The 22,014-nt window shown below is 41.6% G+C and overlaps 1 protein-coding gene across 1 annotated transcript; it reads left to right on the top strand.

The window, feature by feature from the left end:
• The first annotated feature begins 1,385 nt into the window (after positions 1-1,385).
• Cblif (cobalamin binding intrinsic factor) lies at positions 1,386-16,996 on the top strand. The gene is made up of 9 exons (XM_008842020.1): positions 1,386-1,452; positions 2,145-2,321; positions 3,282-3,395; positions 3,824-3,964; positions 5,924-6,105; positions 10,570-10,747; positions 12,405-12,606; positions 14,354-14,472; positions 16,935-16,996. Exons 1-9 carry the CDS (start codon positions 1,386-1,388, stop codon positions 16,994-16,996), a joined length of 1,242 nt encoding a protein of 413 aa, XP_008840242.1.
• Positions 16,997-22,014: the final 5,018 nt, after the last annotated feature.

The raw sequence follows: 22,014 nt of genomic DNA, 5'->3' as shown, positions 1-22,014 counted from the left end.
CTTATTGTGGTAACAAATGGCTAAGAATGTGTTAGTTCCAAATTGATTTATTATTTTACATTTCTGGAAGTCAGAAATTTCAACTAGGTCTCACTGGGCTAAAATGAAAGTGTTAAAAGGCTGTGTCCAGCATCCAGATAGCTTGTTTTCCAAGACTTTCAGTGTCTGCCATCCTCAAAGCTAGCCATTGCATCACTGTAGCTTCTGCCGCCATGGGCCCATATCCTCTGATTCCAATTCTCCTGCTTCTCTTTCCCACTTGTAAGACCCCTATGATTACATTGGACTCACCCAGGTGATGGGAACTCATCGTTCAATCTTAAAGTCAGCTCACTGGCAACTTTAATTCCACATGTAACTTTAATTCAGTCTTGCCATATGACCTGCTTAACATAGTCACAGGTTCCATGGTTTAGGATGTATATATACGGGGGCGGGGGAGGGAAATGGCATTGTTCTGCCCACCGGTCCTTCAGATGGCACATGGGCCCCTTTCATCATAAAGACTAGAATTATCCTCTGGCCTTATCTCAGACTTGACTGGTCCTCTGGCTTAGGGTCTGTCTTGAGGCTACAATGAACATTCATCTGGGGTTGCCTTCATCTCAAAGCTCAACTGGGGAAGGATGTGCTTTCAAGTTCACCCATATAGATACTGGCAATATTTCCCTGTCCCTGCATGCTGACTGGAGCCTGCTTTAACCTCTTCACCATGTGGCTTCTCCATAAAGCAGCTCCCAACTGGGCAGCTGGCTTCCTTAGAATAAAGAGAAATGAGCTGATGCCAACCAAAATGCCTAAACCTCAATGAAATTATTGTATAAACATCAAGGAGGTCATATACCTAGGAAAAGCCATGTTTATATTCACATATTAGAAAATTTCCCACTTTAATGATCCAGGAATTTGTTAAACAATACTTTTTGGTGCTGTTTTTGCTGCATACCCAGCCCTAAGGTGTTTGTTTGTTTGTTTGTTTGTTTTAAACAGGACTTCCTGTAGCCCCCCATTGCCCTGGAATTCACTATGTAGGCCACACTGGCCTTGATCTCACAGAGCTCTGCCTGCCTCTGCCTCTGCCTCTGCCTTCACATTAAAGGCATGTACCACCACACCCAGCAGCCCTAAGGTTCTTGTAAGATTATTCTGCATAGGTGTCACCTTCAGATACCATGGAGGGTCTACATAGTAGGTAAACTCAGATAAGCAATGAAAATTAGTTATATCAAGGTAGGAGGGGTTAGCCTAGGCAGTTAGGAGTGGCTGGATCTGGAGCAGACTGTTTCATGAAGATAAGGGTGAATACAAAAAGGTATATGAACACTTCATTAGCAAATACTGGTGTTTGTGGACAGGAAGCTGTGGACAGAACAGGAGAAAGCTAAATGACTTGGCTTACCATCTATCTCCTGAATCTGCTCTGGGCTATGGCAGGAACCCAAAGCTCTTGCTGTGAGTATGGTGTTTGTTCTGAGGGCAGGGAAGCAGATACTCTTGGGAGAGGCATTGATCTCAGAGACAGTTCTGCTGATAGAAAAAGAGGCTGAAACAGTAATTACTATAGAGTTCAAAAATGGGTCAGTCAGGAGGTCGGGAAGTTGTTCATCTTGCCTAACTGCATAACACAAGTTCTTTGAGAGTCAAGTTGATGCGTATTTTATTAAAGAGAGATTGAATTATGATTGCAGGAATGATGGATACTGGTACAAGATAGGTAATTTGTGGCTCCTCAGGCTAGGTACCACTACAGATGAGGGGTTTATTTGATGAGGACAGATTATGGTCCAAATCTCTTCGTGGAAGACTACAGAGAAAGGAATGTAAAACATCAGTGGTTTCTAAGAAACAGCTACAAATCATGTCTCTAAGCTGCTTAGAGTTAGTAAATGGAAAATTTTATAACATATGTAAATGATAATTTAAAGTAAATGAACAACCTTAAAGACGCAGGGCGCTGGAGAAGATGTAAGGACTAATGAGCCTCAAAAGAAAACTGCTGTTGATATTGTCTACATTTCTTTTCAGTCATTTGATCCCCAAAGCTTACAAGCCTTCCACTAAAAGGCATAAAGGACATAAAAATTATGTTTCTGGGGGAAAGGGAATGAGGGATAGGGGTTTGGTAAGTGGCTTTCTCTCCTCAGCTGTCCCCTCAGAAGAGCAGCCCTGGGTCGATGGCATACAAGTGCTCATGGAGAACTCAGTGACCAAATCAGCCTTCGCCAACCCCAGCATCCTGATTGCCATGAATCTGGCTGGCACCTACAACCCGGAGACCCAGAAGCTCCTGACCTATGAGCTCATGGACAGTGACAGTGCAGGTGAGACGATGGAGCCCCTCCCCGCTGCCTAAATCTTCACACACTGGCCACACCCAGACCCAACTTTGACAGCTATTACCTCAGTGCTCATTAAACCTCAATCACCTTTCCCTACACACCTGCAGAATACCCAGAAAGAAACATGTAAAGTCAGAATAGTCAATGACCAGGGCAGGGAAGCAGAAAGAGCTCCAGACTGAGTGTAGAAAGTCAGGACCTCCAGTTCAGACCTGCTGCTTATGAACTCTGTGACCTTGAATGAGTCACTGGATGCCACATACTTCATCTTACCTTTTAATAACAAAAACAATAATAACAATGACAGTAGCAACAAAATCTGTGATCTACTTACTTCACGGGAATTGCCTTGGGGTTAAGATATGATAAAGTTTACTCTGTACCTGGAAGCTTTCATAGATGAGCTTACATAGCTGTTCTCACTTCCTACCTAACCAGACACTAGGGATTCTTTTTTCACTGTATATTAATCATGCAAGATAATGGCTTTCATTGTACAATCATCAAGTCACAGACGATACTAGATTCTGTGTTCTCTTACAGATTTTTTTCGTGTTCTTTCTTTGGAAAGAAAGATTTTTTTTTTAAGTGATAGGCATATACTACTGAAAAATCCAAATGCTCTGGAAAAGAACCTGAGAGGTGGCCCAGCAAGATGGCTCATCAGGTAAAGGCACTTATCAAGCAGGCCTGACCTGACAACTGGAGTTCAAATCCCAGAATCCACATAAAGGTAGAAGCAAGCACTGACTCCACAGAGTTGTCCTTTGACCTCCACATGCATGCTGTGGTATACATCTACACACCCAGCATCATAATCATAAATTAATTTAAATTTTTTTAAATTTAAAATTAAAAAATCAGCAGAGAGCTTTGCCAAGCCCCTGGTGGCCCCTTGTCTGTGAATGTCCACATATCATGGCTCTGTTCTCTCCTCTACAGACCTGACCATTGGGCAGCTCGCCCTCACCATTATGGCTCTCACCTCCTCCTGCCGAGACCCTGGGAACAAAGTGTCAGTTTTACAAAATCAAATGAAGAACTGGGCACCTTCAAGTAAGAATTCATGGGAAGGGAGGGGAGAGAGTGAGGTGCGGGGTCCTTCCTAGGAATTTTAAACCCAGAGAGGAAAATGGTAGAGGTCGGGAACAGAGAAAATTAGAGAAAGGACATAATCCCACTCCTGCTCTGACAGTCACACCAGTGAGAGATTCACTTCTCAGCCAACATGAACTAGAGAAGCCCACTCCCCCGGCACACAGACCAGGCCAGGCACTGCCTGTCTAGAGACAACACCATTCTTCTCTTCAAATTCCAGATGACATTCTTAGTCTGAGAAACACTAAGGTCAGCCTTTACCAACACTGTGTCTTTCTCTGGAGACAGGTTTTCTAGCCATTTCTACTACAAAGCTTTGGTTTTTCTTCCTTCACAATGTCTCCAGTGAGTGAGTGTCTAATGATGGTTCTCTATCATCTTCTGAGCTCCCAGCCCGGAAGCCTCAGCCTTTTACGGGCCCAGTCTGGCGATCCTGGCCCTATGTCAGAAGAACTCAGAGACAACTTTACCAATAGCAGTGAGCTTTGCTAAGATCCTGATGGCCAACTCCTCTCCCTTCAACGTGGGTAAGTTGTCACCATCAGACACTGACCTGGGCTGAGAACACCACAGGCACGGTGTGCTGAGAGGTGGTGAGGGAGCAGGTAGTAAGGAGGAGGACCTCTCCATCGAGGTGCAGCTGAGAACTACGGAAGTAGGAGTCAATGGGAGACACTGAACAAATGTTTGTTGGGCATGTGAATTAAGGACAGACTTCTACTGGGAACATTAAACATGTGGCCCAAGTCATAAGTTATCTCCAAATCAAATAGTGATGTCTTGCCTCGGCCCTACCCTATGCTCTGTAACTGCTACTAGTCCTTCCACAGTCTTTATTTCCCAATGCTTCTCCATTTGCCAGCCAAATGTCCTCTTTCTATTAAGCAGCTATATTGTCTGAACCCTCAGCCATGGTGTTCCCCTTCGACAAGCACTGGGGTCATCTTGTTCCTTTGCTTTACAGGCACTTGGCTGCTTGCAAACGGAAGCTTTTTCTTCTGCAATACTATTCCCTTCCTTCCAGCTTTTTATTACATATATATTTTTTATTTTTCAGAAGAAGCATTTCATTGCAGCTTTAACATACCCAATAACAGTTTCCAGAGCAAAGATACATCTCTCAAAAGTGGCCATAAAATTTTTAGGTTCACTGTCGAATTAATACAGTTATACAATATTGAACTCAGTATAAACCCTGTAAGACATAAAATTGAATGAGTTTTTAACCTTTAAAAAAGATCTCCATTTCATTTTAAAATATACTGTTTCTTACAGAAAGACTCATTGTTCTTGCTAATAACATGGAGATGTAACGATCTCTCCTCTGTGGGGTCCCTAGCTCACTGTTATGGCCTCAAGTTATGGCCCTCTGTCATCACTCTCTAAACAATAATACTACCTCAGGCTTTCACTCAATTCTGCAGGCCACATCACCAACCTTTCTCCTTTCACTTTCTATCAGACAAGCTGGTAGATATACTCTAGGACCTTCCCTGAGGTTAAGAACAGGCTACTGCCAGGTGTGGTGGCCCATGTCTTTAATCCCAGCACTTGGGAGGCAGAGGCAGGTGGATCTCTGTGAATTTGAGTCCAGCCTGGTCTACATAGTGAGTTCCAGGCCAGTGGAGGCTAGAGGAAGACCCCCTGTCTCAAAGAAGACCAAAGGGGGAGGGGTGAAGAAGAGCATACTACTATCTCTTTCCCATCTAGAACCTCACATAACCTCACATATTGTTGGGGCATCTCTACCAGTTCGGGAAGTCTGGACCTTGTCTTTGAGTGTCAGTAGCACTGTCATTTTTAACGAAGCTGTGAGACATTCTGGTGGGCTGAGGTAGGATGAAATGGGCAGTGAAATAACAGATGCTATCTGGCAAGTCTTTCATTTGCTCTGCTCTTGTCATCCCAGAGCTTGCTCATTTGGTCCACACATGTTTATCACATGCAAATCAGGAAGATGTCCCTTGCTGGGTGCCATGGGGGATGCAGAAGTCCCATTGACCAAGCATTCAGGGCACCTAGCAACCACAAAGCAGGACACAGAATGTTGAGACAGAAAAAAGTGGGCATAAACATCAAATGCTAAAAAGACTCCATCTGCTGTGCTGGGAAGACCAAAGTGGCTTCACTGAAAGGTGGAGATGGCCAGGCTTTCACGAACTAGCAACAACATTTCAAAGACAAGCACGGAAACAAGAGAAGTAGGCTTGAACATAATACCCATTTACAGTATTTAAAGTCTAGAGCTATTGAGTTGTCTAAATTTATTTTTAAGTTCTAGCCTGCTGCTTACTGACTGTGTAGCCTTGGGCAGTTACTTTACTGACTGAGCTGCCTCATCTCTTAAGCAAAAATAATTGTAGGTTCTATTTCACAGGTGGTTCTGGGAACTAAATGAGATCTTGTAACTAGAACACAACAGGCTGCTGACAAACATTAGCTCGGTGGTGACAACAGTGATGGTCTGTCTCCCCTGTGATTCCCAGATACAGGAGCAGTGGCAACCTTGGCCCTGACCTGCATGTACAACAGGATTCCCGTGGGCTCTAATGAAAATTACAGAGCCCTGTTTGCTCAGGCACTAAAGTCTATTGTGGAGAACATCAGCTCGAGGATCCAAGCCAATGGCATAATCGGAGACATCTACAGCACTGGCCTTGCCATGCAGGTAAACAAATCTTGAAGGCTCTTGAGGGAGTCCAAGGGGCCTCGTGTCTGCTCACATGTGGCTAACATGCCTGGGAAAGTCCAGCTAATGTGACTTGGAGTCCATTCCTGAGCTACTTTGCTGCAGTTTCTCCTCTGGAAAAATGCAGGTAAGTGCTAGCTCCTAGATAAACTGTGAAAAAAAAAAAAAAAAAACCTATGTCAACTCATTTTCCTTCCTTGGGAAAAATGAAACAAATCATTATCAATAATGTGCTATCAATAATGGCCAGTTTCCTAGCAAAAGCTGTACACTACCAAAAGGCCAGTGTTTAAGTACTGATAGGAAAGCAGGTGTTCAAAAAACATTGATGGAATTTTCAACTTCAAACTTTCCAGGCAATTGTTCTTTGTTCAGCCCTTTATCTTAACTTGTATTTAAAATGATAAATATGAGTAGTTTGAGGTTGACACACACACACACACACACACACACACACACACACACACTCACTCACAATCCTAGTATAGTAGAGCCAGATCTATATCTAAGTCAAGTCCACACTCAATTCTGTACTTCTCTAGTACATATTCCTAGGCTTGGACTAGGTCAGATGCTGCTTGACAGCTCCAAATCCATCACCTTCCCCCTGCCCCAGTTGACTAGGGCAGGCATCCTCCATGGAAGGCAAGTACATTCATGATGGTAAGGATGGCTAACTACAATCAGAAATCATAAAGTCATCTGTGGTCTAATCCTCAAACCCATACCGAGATATTGATGCTATAAAGTTGCTAAAAACTGCACAATGATCTTCCCATCTCAGAAAGCCCCGGAAAGGGAGATCCCGGCATTATAATCCAATGCTAAGCCTCGTGTAGCTCTGGAATAATATCCAAAGGAATAATGAAAAAGAAAGACTCCTGTGAGGAAAAACTGGTATTGGAAGCCTCCCTACACTAAAAATCAGAGAATGGTACAGACAGCCTAAGTAGTAGTCAAGGATAAGCATAATAATGAAAACAAACCACAATTCCAGCACACCATGTGTAGAAGTGACAGATAAAGAGTAAAGTCAGCATCTGTGTCATGGTCATGAGATTCTGTCATGGAAAAGAAGCATTTTTTCCAGGGCTGAATCACACAAGAACATTTCCAGAGCTCAGGTCTAGCTTAGGAGAACAAGCCACCTAAGGGAATAAGCACAGGGCTGGGGTTGGCAGAGGGGTCCCTCACTTCACCCTGCTTCAGGCGCTTTGCTTGCTTACACTGGTTACCGGCTGTTTACTGTGTTAATCTGGCTTATGAATTTTGTCATTTTCTAGGCAGACTCTGATAAATTATACCTGGAAATAAAAAAGACTTCTGTCAAAGAGTAGGGCCTCCTCCACATCCAGATACCACTGATCATGTACTTTCTTGTTGGTTAAGATACATAACTTCTCCCTACCTATCCACTTACACCCATATCTGGAGTTCACATAGAAAACCCAAAAGCTGAAACCAACAGGTGTCTAACCTATAACCTTTGTCTACTCTGCAATGTTCTGGGGTTGAGATCAAAGGGCTCTAGTCCCAGAATGACTTGGGTTTGAATCTCAAATATGCTCCCATCTTTTTTTCCTGCTGTTGAGAATCAGAATTTCATTTTATTATTTTTTGCCTTGAAACTTTTTTGAGAATTATACAGTATATTTAATTCATTTCCACCTCTCCTTCTCTTATCTCCAACTCCTCCCATCCCCCGCTCTCTCTCACCCCTCTCAAGTTCTTCTGATTTTTATTATTCATATATATGCAGGTAATATATAAAACCCACTTGAGCCCATTTAGTGTTGCCCATGTGTACATGTGATTAGAAAAGACCATTTAGGATTAGATAATCTATCAGGGGACTTGTCCCTCAAGAAAACTGTTTCTCCCTCCTTCAGTCACCATTTCCTACCTGTAGCTCTTCATCTAGAAGTAGGGCCTTGTGGGCTTGTCCCTATCCCCCATTGCCATGCTGACTGGTATAGTCGTTATTCAGGTCTTTTTTAGGCAACCATATCGATATTTCACGGGTGCTACATCCTCATCTTGTCTAGAAGACACTATCTCACAGCAGACATCCTGTTCCTCTGGCTCTTACACTCTTTCCACCCCTCTTCCACTATGTTCCCTAGGTTGCATTGTAGATGTACCAATTGGGACTGGGGACTCCCAGGTCACTTATTCTCTGCATTTTGGCTAGCTGTAGATCCCTGCAGTAGCCTCCATCTTCTGATGAGTGAGAGCTACACATACCTGTGGGTACGAAGATTGGTATTTAGAATACAATTTGAAGTTACACTGATAGAGGAAAATGGTACTAATAGGTTCTCCTCAAAGGTCTATATCCTCCCCAGCTGTGGGTAGTTGTCTAGGTTTACAGCACCAGGCATGAGTTCCCTCCTATTACATGAGCCTTAACTGGCCCCATCTTGGACAAATATTGACATTCTCTAAATTTCATTTTCTCCATAATAACAAGGCTACGGCCAAGTTAAATGACATGTGATATACAAAAACATCACAGGCAAAGTTCCATACCCACTTACCCTTCATAGAATTTCCCCAAAACCAGCAAAACAGTAGTACTATTAAAGTTCTCCAGCCTCTGCTCACCCTCTTCCCAAATGCCAGAGTCCCTCACACAACCCAAGCCACCCTCAACCCTCCTGAAAGGCCCTTTGGCTTCAAGACTCCTCATTTTCCTCCATCACCATATACTGCACTCCTTTCCTCAGGCATTCATGTTGACAAGGAGTCTGATAAACTTCATCACACAGAGTTATCAATGATTTCTAATGGCATAACATTAACCTATCATATTGGCATAGATAAGGTTTTATTCCCAGAGGAAATATATCACTTAGTGGAACTTAGGAAGATATTCTTACTAACGAGTATCTACCTGATGCCTCTTAAACCAAACTGTCTTGGAAAGTGGCCTCTAAAGCCGGGTATGGTAGCACATGCCTATAGTCCCAGCAGTTGGGAGGCAGAGGCAGGCGGATTTCTGTGAGTTCGAGGTCAGCCTGGTCTACAAAGTGAGTTCCACATCAGCTGGAGCTACAGGGAGACAAGGAAGGAAGGAAGGAAGGAAGGAAGGAAGGAAGGAAGGAAGGAAAGTGGCCACTGGCAAGTATAGCTCTGTGATTGCTAAAGTTAACAGGGCGACAATACCTGTCACAACTATCCGATATTCATACTGCTCTTCCTAGCTCAGAGAGCTATTTCTGACTCCTCTACCATCTCCCATTTTCTCTTCCCAGCTTCAAGAAAACTGATCATTAGTGATCTAAGATAATTAGCACACCTGATGGCTCTAGTTAACATAACTGTAAAGTAAGGGAATCTACAATGATAGTTTCCACATCATTCCTTGCAAAATGCTTGTACATATTTGGCCCACTGGAACCTCAAAGGATACCCCCTCTAAAGGCAGGCAGGACTTACACTTTCTAGTTTACCCATGAAATCTAAAACTTGACAAGAATAGGTGAATTGCCTGACATAGTAAACAAGATTGATTTTCCAACTAGCAGAAGCCCAAATCATTTACATAGAATTTACTATTTCACATACCTGGGGAAGTCCAAGGCTAGATGAAATGGTTTTAGGAATAATCAGAATAAAGATATCAAATTGTGACATCAGGGACCACTCTTTTGTCTCCCAACCCCGGTTTTCCTCACTCTCTCCTGCTGCTGCATGGTGTTTTTGAAGTGTATGAGGAAGATGGTCAATGGCAGCTCAGTGTTTACTAATATGTTCCCAGATGAATAACCCCAGGAGGATAAAGAAATATATCTCTCTCTCTCTCCATATATATATATATATATATGGACTGGTTATGCATGCATCCAACAGTCACTGTCCCCAAGAAGGTGGCAGGAGATCAGAGTAACCCAGGCCATGACTCTACTCCAAAGCCAGGATTATGGAGCCTCTGACTGACAAGTCCTGACACAGTCACAAGATCTAAGAAAAGCCTACCAAAGGGTAGGCACAGCAACATAGATCAAATGCAGCCACCACACTGCCAGACCAGGTTGCCCCAAACTAAAGCTCCTTCTACAGCCTTCCTTGCAAATCACCCCCACTCCACATCCAAACAGCAGCCCTACCAGCATTCCCTGGATCTGATCACTGGATACATAGTTGTTCTGTGGCTATTTTTCTTTAAATTATCGTTTGTCTATTACTGTTGTGCTGGGATTAAACCCACAGCCTCATGCATGCTAGGCAGGGGCCCTACCATTGGGCTCCAGTTCCATGTGTGGTAAGAAGTAGAAATGTGCATTGAGAAAGACAAAAGTAGTTCCAAACCTTCTACTGCTTCAGTCTGGATGACCATAAGGATTAGTGATCAAGTCTATCCCTCATAGAGCCAACACCCAGTTATACCTAATCTTTCCTCCCTTTCTCTCCCCTTGCCCATGCCTACCCCTTCCACCCCAGGCTCTCTCTGTGACACCTGAGCAACCTACCAACAAATGGGACTGTGAGAAGACCATGGCTACAATACTCGATGAGATTAAAGAGGGGAAATTCCAAAACCCCATGTCCATTGCCCAAATTCTCCCTTCCTTGAAAGGCAAGACATACCTAGATGTGCCCCAAGTGACTTGTGGCCCTGGTAAGAACTTTTCAACAGTTTCCTCTTCTTATGTCATAAAGCAGCAACTAGGGACTGCATGTGGGTTGGTGTTAAGTGGTATACAAGTTTGTTCGTTTATCCCACACAGGTAGAGCCACACCTGATTTCCACTCTCCAAGAGTGTGTGCTTGCACACTGCCAAAGTATCCAGCCTTCAGAATTCAGACTCGAGCCACTTGATTCATCACCCTGAACACCTCTCCTCTCCTCTCTTGAGGCAGGTCACAACAGTCAAAGAGCTTCATTCATTCATTCATTTGGCAAATGTACCACTAAACATTATGGATGTCTTATCTGCTCTTTACAAAGTCAGGAGACAGACATACACACAAAACTACAATTTTTACAATAACAAAAGCAAAAAAAAAAGTAATGACCAATTGTTGATTTTATGTGGCGGGCTTAAAACAACACACACAAATGATATTTCAACCAAGACTTAAAGATCTAATTATGACAGCTTAACACTCAAAGAACTCTAGAGGGGTAGGATGGAAATCTGGCATGCTATTTTTCTTAATTATTTATTTAATAACCACATACTTAGAAGAAGCATTTCATTACAACAGCATTGACATATTCAATAACATTTTCCTGAGCTAAGATGCATCTCTTTCAAAGTTGGCTATAAATGTTTAGGTTTACATTTGAATTATTACAGTTATACAATACTGTACTCAATATAAACCCTATAAGACATAAAATTAAATGAGGTTTTAACCTTTAAAAACAATATCCATTTCATTATTAAAATACACAGTTTCATACAGAAAAATTCATTTTTAATGTAATTGACATTAAGATGTTTGCACATGCATTTCTAATCTCTATCTGATTCTTACTAGTCAGAAAAGTGCTAGGAAGGCACTTTCTGAGTTACTTTCTGAGCTCCTTGGCATCTGAGCATGGATATAAAGTCATCAGGTAGATTTCAATGGTAATGTTTTTCACATCTACTGTGGTGCACAACTTTAATCCCAGCGCTCAGGAGGCAGAGGCAGGCAGATCTCTGAGAGTTCAAGGCCAGCCTGGTCTACATAGTGAGTTCCAGGACAGCTGGGGCTACAGGGAGACCCTGTCTCAAAAAAGACCAAAAAGACAGAAAAAAAAATCTGGCATGCTATTTTTTAATATTTTTGTATCCAATCAAATATAATAGAGAAATACTTAAAATTCACATTGTTGAAATATTTGCTTTGAGGGCAGAGAGCCTTCCTAGCCCTTTTATCACTCCAAAAACAGTCTTTAGAATCAATTCTTCCAATATTTTATTCTAATCAAATACTAATATAAAGTATTCACATTCTCCTGCATCACATTGATATTGTACGACAGGAAGAAAGTGTGAGTTCCTTGTTCAAGTCAGTGCAGAATTTAGAGGAACCAAAGTCAAGCAAACTCGTTCTAATCACAGCATCACCACGTCAACCTCACTCCCTAAGCTGCTTCCCAATGATTTCCCAACTTCAACATGGAATCTTTGCCAGGATTCTATAGTAGTTGTCCAAGTATTTTGTTAAATGGTGTAAATTTACTACTTGTTTGAAAGGTTTTCTGGGATAAGTTGCCATTGATTTTGCACCCATAATACAAACCCCATAATCTTTGATAAACTTGGCCTCATTGTTCTTCATAGATCATGACGTGCAACCAACACTAATTGATTATCCTACCACTGTCCCCACCGCATCAAATGACATCACTGTCACATACACCATAAACAACCAGCTGAGAGGTGTTGATCTGCTCTTCAATGTGACTATTGAGGTTAGTGTGAAAAGAGGTTCCGTGCTACTTGTCATCCTGGAAGAAGCGCAGCGCAAAAACTCCATGTTCAAGTGAGTACTACAAGTGATGTCGTTCCTTCCAGGCCTAATTCAAATGCTCAAATTCATATTCTCTCTCTTTCTCTCTCTCTCTCTCTCTCTCTCTCTCTCTCTCTCTCTCTCTTTTTTTTCTCTCTCCTCTCCTCTCCTCTCCTCTCCTCTCCTCTCCTCTCCTCTCTTGAGGAGTTTATAATCTAATGAGTAGAAATGGCTTCATACAAGTCAATATATGACAGAGTTCTAATATGAGAAGTTCAAAGGAATGAGCATTCACTGTGTACTAGAAGAGTAAAAGAAGGGTGCCTGGCTTTGGCCCCACAGAATAGGGATAATTTGGGAAAATGTGAAAATGTGTGGCATTCTAGGAAGAAGAAATGTGTATGACAAAGCATTCACATAGGAGCAGTTTGGGACCAGTGAGCACACCAGACGCACTAGAAAAGAGAATACAGGGCTGAATTAAATGATGTCTCAAAGGGAAGGTCGGATAATACCATAAAAAGTCTGGAATCCCAGGTGAAAGAGATTAGCTTTCACAATGCAGGGATGCGCTATGAATTTATGAGTGAGGAAATTCATTCTAAAAAATGATACTTGGGGGGGGTGCTGGAGAGATGGCTCAGTGGTTAAGAACACTGACTGCCCTTGCAGAAGACCTGGGGTTCAATTCCCAGCACCCACATGGTGGCTACGAACCATCCTTAACTCCAGTTCCAGGGGAATCCAAAGCCCTGTTCTGACCTCTGTGGCACTGCACAACACAGGTGCACTCATGTACATGCAGGCAATACACTCGTACACATAAAATAATAAAATATTTTTTAAAAAAATACTTGGAGTGGGCGTGGTGGCACACACCTGTAGTCCCAGCACTTAGAAGGCAGAGGCAGGCGGATCTCTGTGAGTTCAAGACCAGCCTGGTCTACATAGTGAGTTCCAGGACAGCTGGGGCTACAGGGAGACCCTGCTTCAAAAAGACAAAAAAAAAAAATGATACTTGGGTTGTGAGAACAGAAGTCAAGGAGAGAGAGAAGAGATGGCCACAATGCCGAAGCTATGGAGTGGCAAGGACTTCATCTAGGGTGGATGGGCCCCATCAAGGAAGACTCCAGAGTGGCTGGATGAAGCGTCAAGAGAACGCTGCTTCAAAACTGGTGGAGTACACAGAACACCTTTCATAGAAAGAGATCTAATTCCTCTGATTTTTTTGATCTGGGGTGTCCAAAACAGAAACATAAGGAATATCCTAGGGATACAGACATCACTGGAGCCTGTCAGTGAGAGAGCACACTGTCCTCTGATGGCTATTCTCTTATTCCCATGCAATAGTCCATGTAAGGAAACCTTAGAGGCTCAGACTGAACCTGAAGATACATGGAGATGTGGGCAATATAACATTTTCTTGTTCAAATGTGGAGGTACTCACTAGTCTACAGTCTTCACCATACCAAATGGAAATAAGTCCATGTAATCTCGCAAACACACATGGACAAACATTTTTGTTACAAATAGCATATTCATGAAACACTGGTTTCTAAACAAATATAGAAATGCCTATCAACCCATTCAAGTGAAAATAAAATTATTTTTTAAATTTTAAGTATTTAAAGTGGCTTAATTCTAATTCATTAGTCATTTGTAATTTCTCTCTTGAACATTTTTTTTTTTTGCTCTCTAAAGCACTTGAATATCTGTCCCTTCATCTTGTCCCTTTAATGTCTGACTTCAATTGACATGTTATTTACCATTTTATTCTTAGATTTGAAACCACAATGACATCTTGGGGCCTTATGGTCACTTCTATCAATAACATCGCTGAAAATGCTAATCACAAAACATGGTGGGAGTTCCTTAGCAACAAAACACCTTTAAATGAAGGTAAGAGAAGAAAAGGAACAGGCTTTTCTGCCACAGTTTAAAGGCTACATCCATTAATTTTTTAAATTTCTTATTGTACCTAATAAATGTGAGGCTCTACACATTTATAATAACAGTCTATAAGGGAATCACAGGTCATATATAGTCATTACTCTGCAATTATTGGTGGCGTTTTACTAGGAAGGTAACTACTGGGAAACATACGAGGGACCTGTAAGAAGCATGTGCCTAAAATTGAGTGAGCAGGCAATCAAGTCCAAGTTTCTGAGCTCTGGGATGAGTGTACTTTCTACCATGATTTCACACAAAATTCATTCCTTGCCTTCTTTTCCTTTTAAGATTTTTATTTTTTATGTGTATGGGGGGTGGGGGTGCCCATGGAGGCCAGAAGAGGCTGTCAGATCCTAGGTAGACAACTGCTGAAAGTCTGGCGTGGTGTGACATGCCTTTAATTCCAGCACTCAGGAGGCAGAGGCAGATCTCTATGAGATCAAGGCCAGCCATGGGCTACACACTGAGTTCCAGGCCAGCTGTGGCTACAGCGAGACCCTGTCTCAAAACAAGCAAACAATTGCTGTCTATGGGAGCAGTAAATGCTTTAAACCACGAAGCCATCTCTCCAATCCTGGCTTTTTTAAATGAAAGGAGTATTTGTGACTCCACGTTTATGTGGGGAAAGTGGTAAGAAAAACAAACAACAACAACAAAAAAAAAAAACTCCAGCAAAACTTTAATATTTCTTAAAGCTTGCACAAATACTAAAACATCTTCCAACTTAAAGAGCACTGAGGTTTGGTTTTGTCTGAGGGTGGTGTTAGCCCTGACACTCTCACTATACAGAGGACTGTGAATACAGATTGCCAAGACTGTGTCTTGATAAAAGCATTCCATTGTGCACTCTTACATTGGGAGAGATGCTTTGCTTATCACCGATGACATAGTTAATCAAACCTAGCCCACTGGAATTTGTGGGGTTGCAGACAATAAAGGCCCTGCAGTCACACAGGCCTAGAGGAAAGCCCATGTCCTGTTCACAAGCTGCACTATACAATAAGGAATCTTCAGTGAGCCACAGTGTCCATAGCTGTAAAATGGAAATAACATTTCTTGGGTTATGGTGAGGATTAGAAAAATGTGTTTAGATTATGAAGTACAATGCCCTTTATGCGCCATGTGTTTGAAAATGCTTATTATCATCATCATCATTATCTTTTCTCCTACCAACTTCATCTCAAGAAATTACCTTGGGAACTTAAATGGGGCTTCTTCCTCATGTCTGAAAATTAGTTCCCTTCTCTGGGACATGGATGGTTAAAGGAAAGACCTCAGATTCCAAAATATTTGGGCATGAAACTGTCATGCTTCCTGTCTCCTGAACTACCTAAAAGATAAAGATATTGACATCATCTAATTTTCTTGTCTCAAAAGATTCTGTCTTTCCTTATTTCCTATAAAAATCTTCAAAAATATGAGATACTCCTTCAAATGCTTTAATTCAAGCCACTTACTGACAATCACCATTTATTGCATGACTGCTATGTCAGGTACTTCTTCAAAGACTGAAAATAACATTTCAGAGGAAAATTGTAACAAAACTTTCTACACAAGAGAAATAGGCTTGTACATCTTAAGGAGCTGTGCCCAAAGGCATTTTCCACAAGACGGTGACCTAAAGACTGGAAATAAGAAATCCCTAAATGAGGTTGGGGAACATGGCACAGCAGGTAAAGATGCTTGCCACCAAGTCCGACAGACAACCTGAGTTCAATCCCCGGAACCCGCATTGTGGAAAGAGAGAACCAAGCTGTCTTCTGACCACAAAACACACATACATGCAAATAAATGATAAAAAATATTTAAAGAACTCCTTAAGGGTCAGTGATCAAGAGCACTGACTGCTCTTACAGAGGACCCAGGTTCTGTTCCCAGCACCCACATCATGGCTAATAACCATCTGTAACTCCAGTTCCAGGGGATCCTATGACCTCTTCTGACCTCCATGGGCACTGTACAACATGGGTGCACATACATGCAGGCAATACACTCATGCATGTAAAATAAAAATAATAAAATATTTTTTAAGATTTATTTTTACAGGGGTTGGAGAGATGGCTCAGCAGTTAAGAACACATGACTGCTCTTACAGAGGACCTGGGTTCTGTTCCCGGCACCCACGTGGCAGCTAACAACTGTCAGTAATTCCAGTTCCAGGGAAGCCAATGCCCTCTTCTGGCCTCTATGGCATTGTATGACACAGTGCATTCCCATACATGCAGGCACTACACTCATACACAGAAAATAAAAAAGTAATAAATTAAAAAAAGAAATCCTTAAGTATCCTAATTCCAAATTTTGTCAAGAATAATAAAACCGCTCGTTTTTCTCTAGAGTGACCTTACCCCTCTAAGCAGTCTAATGGGAGGTTTGTATGATATGTCATTGTATTCTCTGCTTCTCCCCAGGGGTTTCTTATTATATTCCCTTCGATCATGAGCACATCACAGCCAATTTCACCCAATACTGAGAAGGAGGTGAGCTCACCATCACTGAATGGGTCCAAAGGATTCATTTTGTCACTTGATTTCAAATATCTGCCCAAAAAGTGGATATTTACAATGTTACTCTATTCCTGATGAAAATACAGAAATATGCTGGGTTGAATAAATGATATAAAGTTCCTGAATGCCCACTGTCTGTGACTTATGAAAATGAAATTTCTAGCTTCTCAATGCAAACTGTCAGTCACCATTTAAACCCAGGAAGAGGAGGGAGGAAAGACCAGGAATGCTTCAGGATTAAACAGCACTCTCCATACTTGCACAGGTGAACTATTTTTAAACCCCTACTTGTGTTTCTTTTTTTTTTATTTTTATTTTATGCCTGTGACTATTTTGCCTGCAAGTGCACCACATGCATGCAGTGCCACAGGAGGCCAGAAGAGGGCACTAGATGCACTGGAACTGGAGTTACAGGTTGTTCAGTGCTGGCAACTGAACCTGGGTCCTCTGTAGGAACAGCCAAGTGCTCTCAGCCACCAAGCCATTTCTCTGGCCCTTCCTGCGCTTCTTATACCAAGTAGTTGTTTTTAATTCACCTACAATAAACCTATATACTGGGGTGTGTGTGTGTGTGTGTGTGTGTGTGTGTGTGTGTGTGTACATGAAATGATCAACATTAAAAACAGGAGCTATTTGCATGTCCACCAATACAGTGATGGACAGATAAATCCTGCTTTATCCATATGACAGAATTTTTTTTTTTTTTTTTGGTCTTTTTCAGACAGGGTCTCTCTGTAATGGGGCTGGCTTGGAACTCACTATGTAGACCAGGCTGGCTTTAAACTCAAAGAAGATCCACCTGCCTCTGCCTCCCAAGTGCTGGGATTAAAGCCGTGTGCCACCACACCTGTCATGATAGAATATTTTAAGGTTACTAAAATTCATAAGTTCATAATACATAGCCAGGTGAAGGAAGAAGACAGCATAACATTATGGTGTCATTTATACCAGCCTGTTCTGGTCATTATCTGTGTATGAGACAATTATAGGTGGTTAGGGGTTTGTGTTTGTTTATTTCACTGATTTATCCATTCAAAACATAATAATGGAACAACTGCACCCTGGGAAAGAATTTTAAACAGAGATCACTTTGGGGGGGGGCGCATGCTGCATGCAGGTAGGGGTGCTGGTGGGTGTACCATGCAGCAGCACTAGGAGGACATTGGGTGTCTTCCTCCATTGCTCACTACCTTATCTTTTAATACAGGGACTCTCACTCAACAGGAAGCTCGCCATTTTGGCTAGGCTGGCTGACCAATAAGCACTCAGGATCTGCCTGTCTCTGCCTCCCAGTGCTGGCATTTCAGGCATATGCAGCTCTGCTTGACTTTTTACACTGGTACTTAGGATTCAGACTCAGGTCCTCATGCTTATGTAACAAAAGCTCTTATCCACCAAACATCTCATAGTCCAAACACCACCTTTTATTTAATAGTAAATTAAGCAACCAAAGAACTCTGTGTCTCACAGTTCTGCCCCCAACTTTTGTTCTAACGACAGGAAATTGGAGGAACTAGGATGCTCAAGAGGCAACGGGGCGAGGGAAATCACAAATTGTTTTCGGTTTTTAATTTATTGAATTTTTGTAAACTGTATATATTTTGATATTTAGATCCCCTTCCATATCTGCGCCCCCTTTCTAACCTCCCAAATTGCTGCATTCATATATATTTGATATATATGATACATACAAAGGCCAATAATGTCAGGTTTGTGTCCCCAAATGCCCTTGAGTGTAGGTTTATCAGCCGAAGCTTGGCCAACCTACTAAAAGTCTCACCCTTAAACAAAATTGAATCTTCCCCTCCCAGGAATCATCAGTTGCCTTTTAAAATCTGTGCTTACCCTGGGCATGGTGGAGCATGCCTTAATCTCAACACTTGGAAGGCAGAAGCAGGTAGATCTTTGTGAGATCCAGGTCAGCCTGTTCTACATAGTGAGTTCCAGGCAGACTGGAGCTAGGGACACCCTGAAAAGAAAGAAGCTGTACTTTAGCTACCTACTTAGGAGTTTACTATATGTGAACATACACCTATTTGTCTGTATTAGCAAGACTTGGGATATGGAAATGAGTTGACATTGGATATGACAGGTTGCAATCCTTCTTTGAGAAAGTGCTTCAAAATGTTCATATGTGTGTATGTGTGTGTGTGTGTGTAATGCACGTGTGCGCACACTATCTAAACAAAGGTGATGAGTGAGCAAATACTGCAAAATCGATTCACCTGTGAGTACCTTGAGGCACAAAGTGACATAAATTTATATACCTATTTATAAAGGGCTATTTCAAAGATTTTATCTATCTTGTACATTTTCCAGTTGACTTCAGTTTCTCATTATCTCACAGACAAGGCATGTAAACTGTCTCCTTGTTTTGTGGAGTTAATTAAACAATTTAAGGATTTTTTTCCCAAGATATGTCCCTCATGTTCTCCTTGATTCCTAGCTGTTGATCATTTAGCAACAGTAAATTATCTAAGAAGAAATAGTCAATAATAAGACTATTAACTGTTTTTTAAAAGAGATAGTAGCACAAAATTATTTTAAAAACAAAAATCAAGACTGGATGCACAGAGAGAAAGTATCTGCCAGTGAGAAACCTACAGGTTCACCTCATCTCCCAAGGTCTACTTACAGTTTCTCACAGTCAATCTCACAAGCAAGGACCACTTTCGCTAATCAAAATATTCTCCAAAGTACATGTTAAATTTAATCATTGCAGTTCCAAAAAAGTGGGTTCCTGTTGGGAGAAGATGCAAATAAAGTGAGAGAGGAGATCTAGACTGGGATCAAAAGATACTGAACAATCATTTTGCTGATGCTTCCTGAAAGCAAGCTACAAACATCAGCTTCCACGAAACCCCAGGACACAACGCTGGAAGTAGGCGACGGGCCCCAATCTGAGTCAAAAAATTATTGGCAGCCGATTACTGCTGGATGAGGAAGAGCTTATCATCTTAAAGGGAGGGAATCTAGATAGGCTGCCTAGTCTCCAATGGATGAAGTTGCACTGAGGGGCATCTGGGGACACTAACTTAACACGATAGGCCTTAACACAAATGACAGAGTGTATGAATTTCAGTGGTGTAGGGGGCTATGGGAGGGGGCCAGTGGGTAAGGGGGTATAAAGATGATTAAGATTGGTTAAAATGTTCTCTATGACATACAAAAAATTCAAAAAAAATCAGTTTCCTCATCTGTAAAATAAGGGATTTTGTCTACAATCATCTGTAAAATCTCTGTACTTTAGAAAAGTTTAAGAACTGTATCTTTGCCAGGCATAGAGGCACTGACTTAATCCCAGTACACAGGAGGGTACAAAATCAAGAATTTGAGCCAGCCTGGGTATACAGTGAGAAGGAAGAGAAAGGGAGACAAAGGGAAAGGGAAGGAAGGAAAGGGGAAAGAAAAGCAAAAGTGAAAGAGATTGTTTACAATAAGCCCTACACAAACATGTTAGCTGGAATAAAAAAGAATGAGCTAAAGTGTAACTGTCCCCACCAATTATAAAGGTGTGTGCCTGCTCAGTACTCATTGTTACATTACTGCTTTGTAATATTATTCTATGATGCCCAAGCATGCACTTGGCTCAGGTGGGTGACTATAAACAGCACTCTTGTGCCCCCTAATGGCCATGGATGGCAAAATCTAAATTTCTTTAGCGGAGCACTCAAATCTATTCAGGTAAGAAAGGAGGGAAGATTGCTGGCAAATATTTTCCCACATAAGTGTGTACAGTTGTGCTTGTTTTTAATTAGACATGTGAGTCCCTCGTGCATGACTGAATATGACACACTCTTAAGGAGCTGGATCCAAACAGATGAAACCTTCAGTTCCCTACAAGGAAAAAGAACCTACAAACCTCTGAAACAGAAAATTCAGCAGAGTGATTCTCACTCAGAAATGCAAATGATCCTGAAAGTTAAAGCTTTTTAAAAGATATTCAAGAGTTCTGGCCAAGAACGTCAAAATAGAAAGTATGGAACTTCAAAACAGCTCTAAATTTTATCTTAGAATAACAAGCATGGCCAAAATGCTTTTTTAGCAAAGGAAAGTACAAAAACTGAAGAACTTGGCCAAATATATTTTCAAACTTTATAGTAGGTTGACAATAATTAAAGCACAGCGTATAGGACCAGTCTTAGAACACAGCAATAGAATAAAATATCAAGAAACCCAAAAATTATGTGATAACCTAGCACATTATAAAAATCCCATGTTATGCGGGGTATGATGGTGCACGCCTTTAATCCCAGCACTCAGGAGGCAAAAGCAGGCAGATCTCTGTGAGTTCAAGTCCAGCCTGGTCTACTTAGTGAGTTCTAGGTCAACTGGGGCTACAGAGAGACCCTGTCTCAAAAGACCAAAAAAAAAAAAAAAAAATCCCATATTACAAGAGAATTTGCAACTTGAAGAACTATATCAAATCTCTGCCATCCTTAATAAACATATTATTATATTCAAAATCACTACATAATGTATATATTTATTAAAACATACATGTTTTATATCCATAAATATATACAATTGTACAAATAAAGTTCTCTTAAAATTCAAAATTATTGGCAGATCTTACTATGGAAAAAATTACATGATGATAAGAAAAAAACTAAGACTACAGACTGGAAAATATTATTGTAATGTAGGACCCTGAGACCCTCTTCATTCACCCACTACCCCCCAATCCCTCCAGACCCCCACTAATTGCTCTTTTAGCTTCTGTAAAATGCTTGGCTGCTGCTTTAGACATGCCTAGACATACCCTGGCAGCCCTGACCCCCACCTGCTATTCCCCACCCCCTTTCCAGGAAACTATAGATTAAGCAAGCATGAGCATAAAAACTGCCCTATAAGGTAAAAACGGAGACTCCTGGCCCTACAGGTAACAGTCAGCACATTCCACAGCCCTTAGAATAGCACCTACCAATAAGAAACTTCCAGGGCTGCATCTTATACATCCAATCAGTTTAAAATTATGTTGGCA

The sequence above is a fragment of the Nannospalax galili genome, unplaced genomic scaffold (genome assembly GCF_000622305.1).
Source record: "Nannospalax galili isolate Female #2095 unplaced genomic scaffold, S.galili_v1.0 scaffold580, whole genome shotgun sequence".
NCBI lineage: Eukaryota > Metazoa > Chordata > Mammalia > Rodentia > Spalacidae > Nannospalax > Nannospalax galili.
Note: the sequence above shows the minus strand (reverse complement) of the source record. Positions and strands in the feature narration are given on the sequence as shown.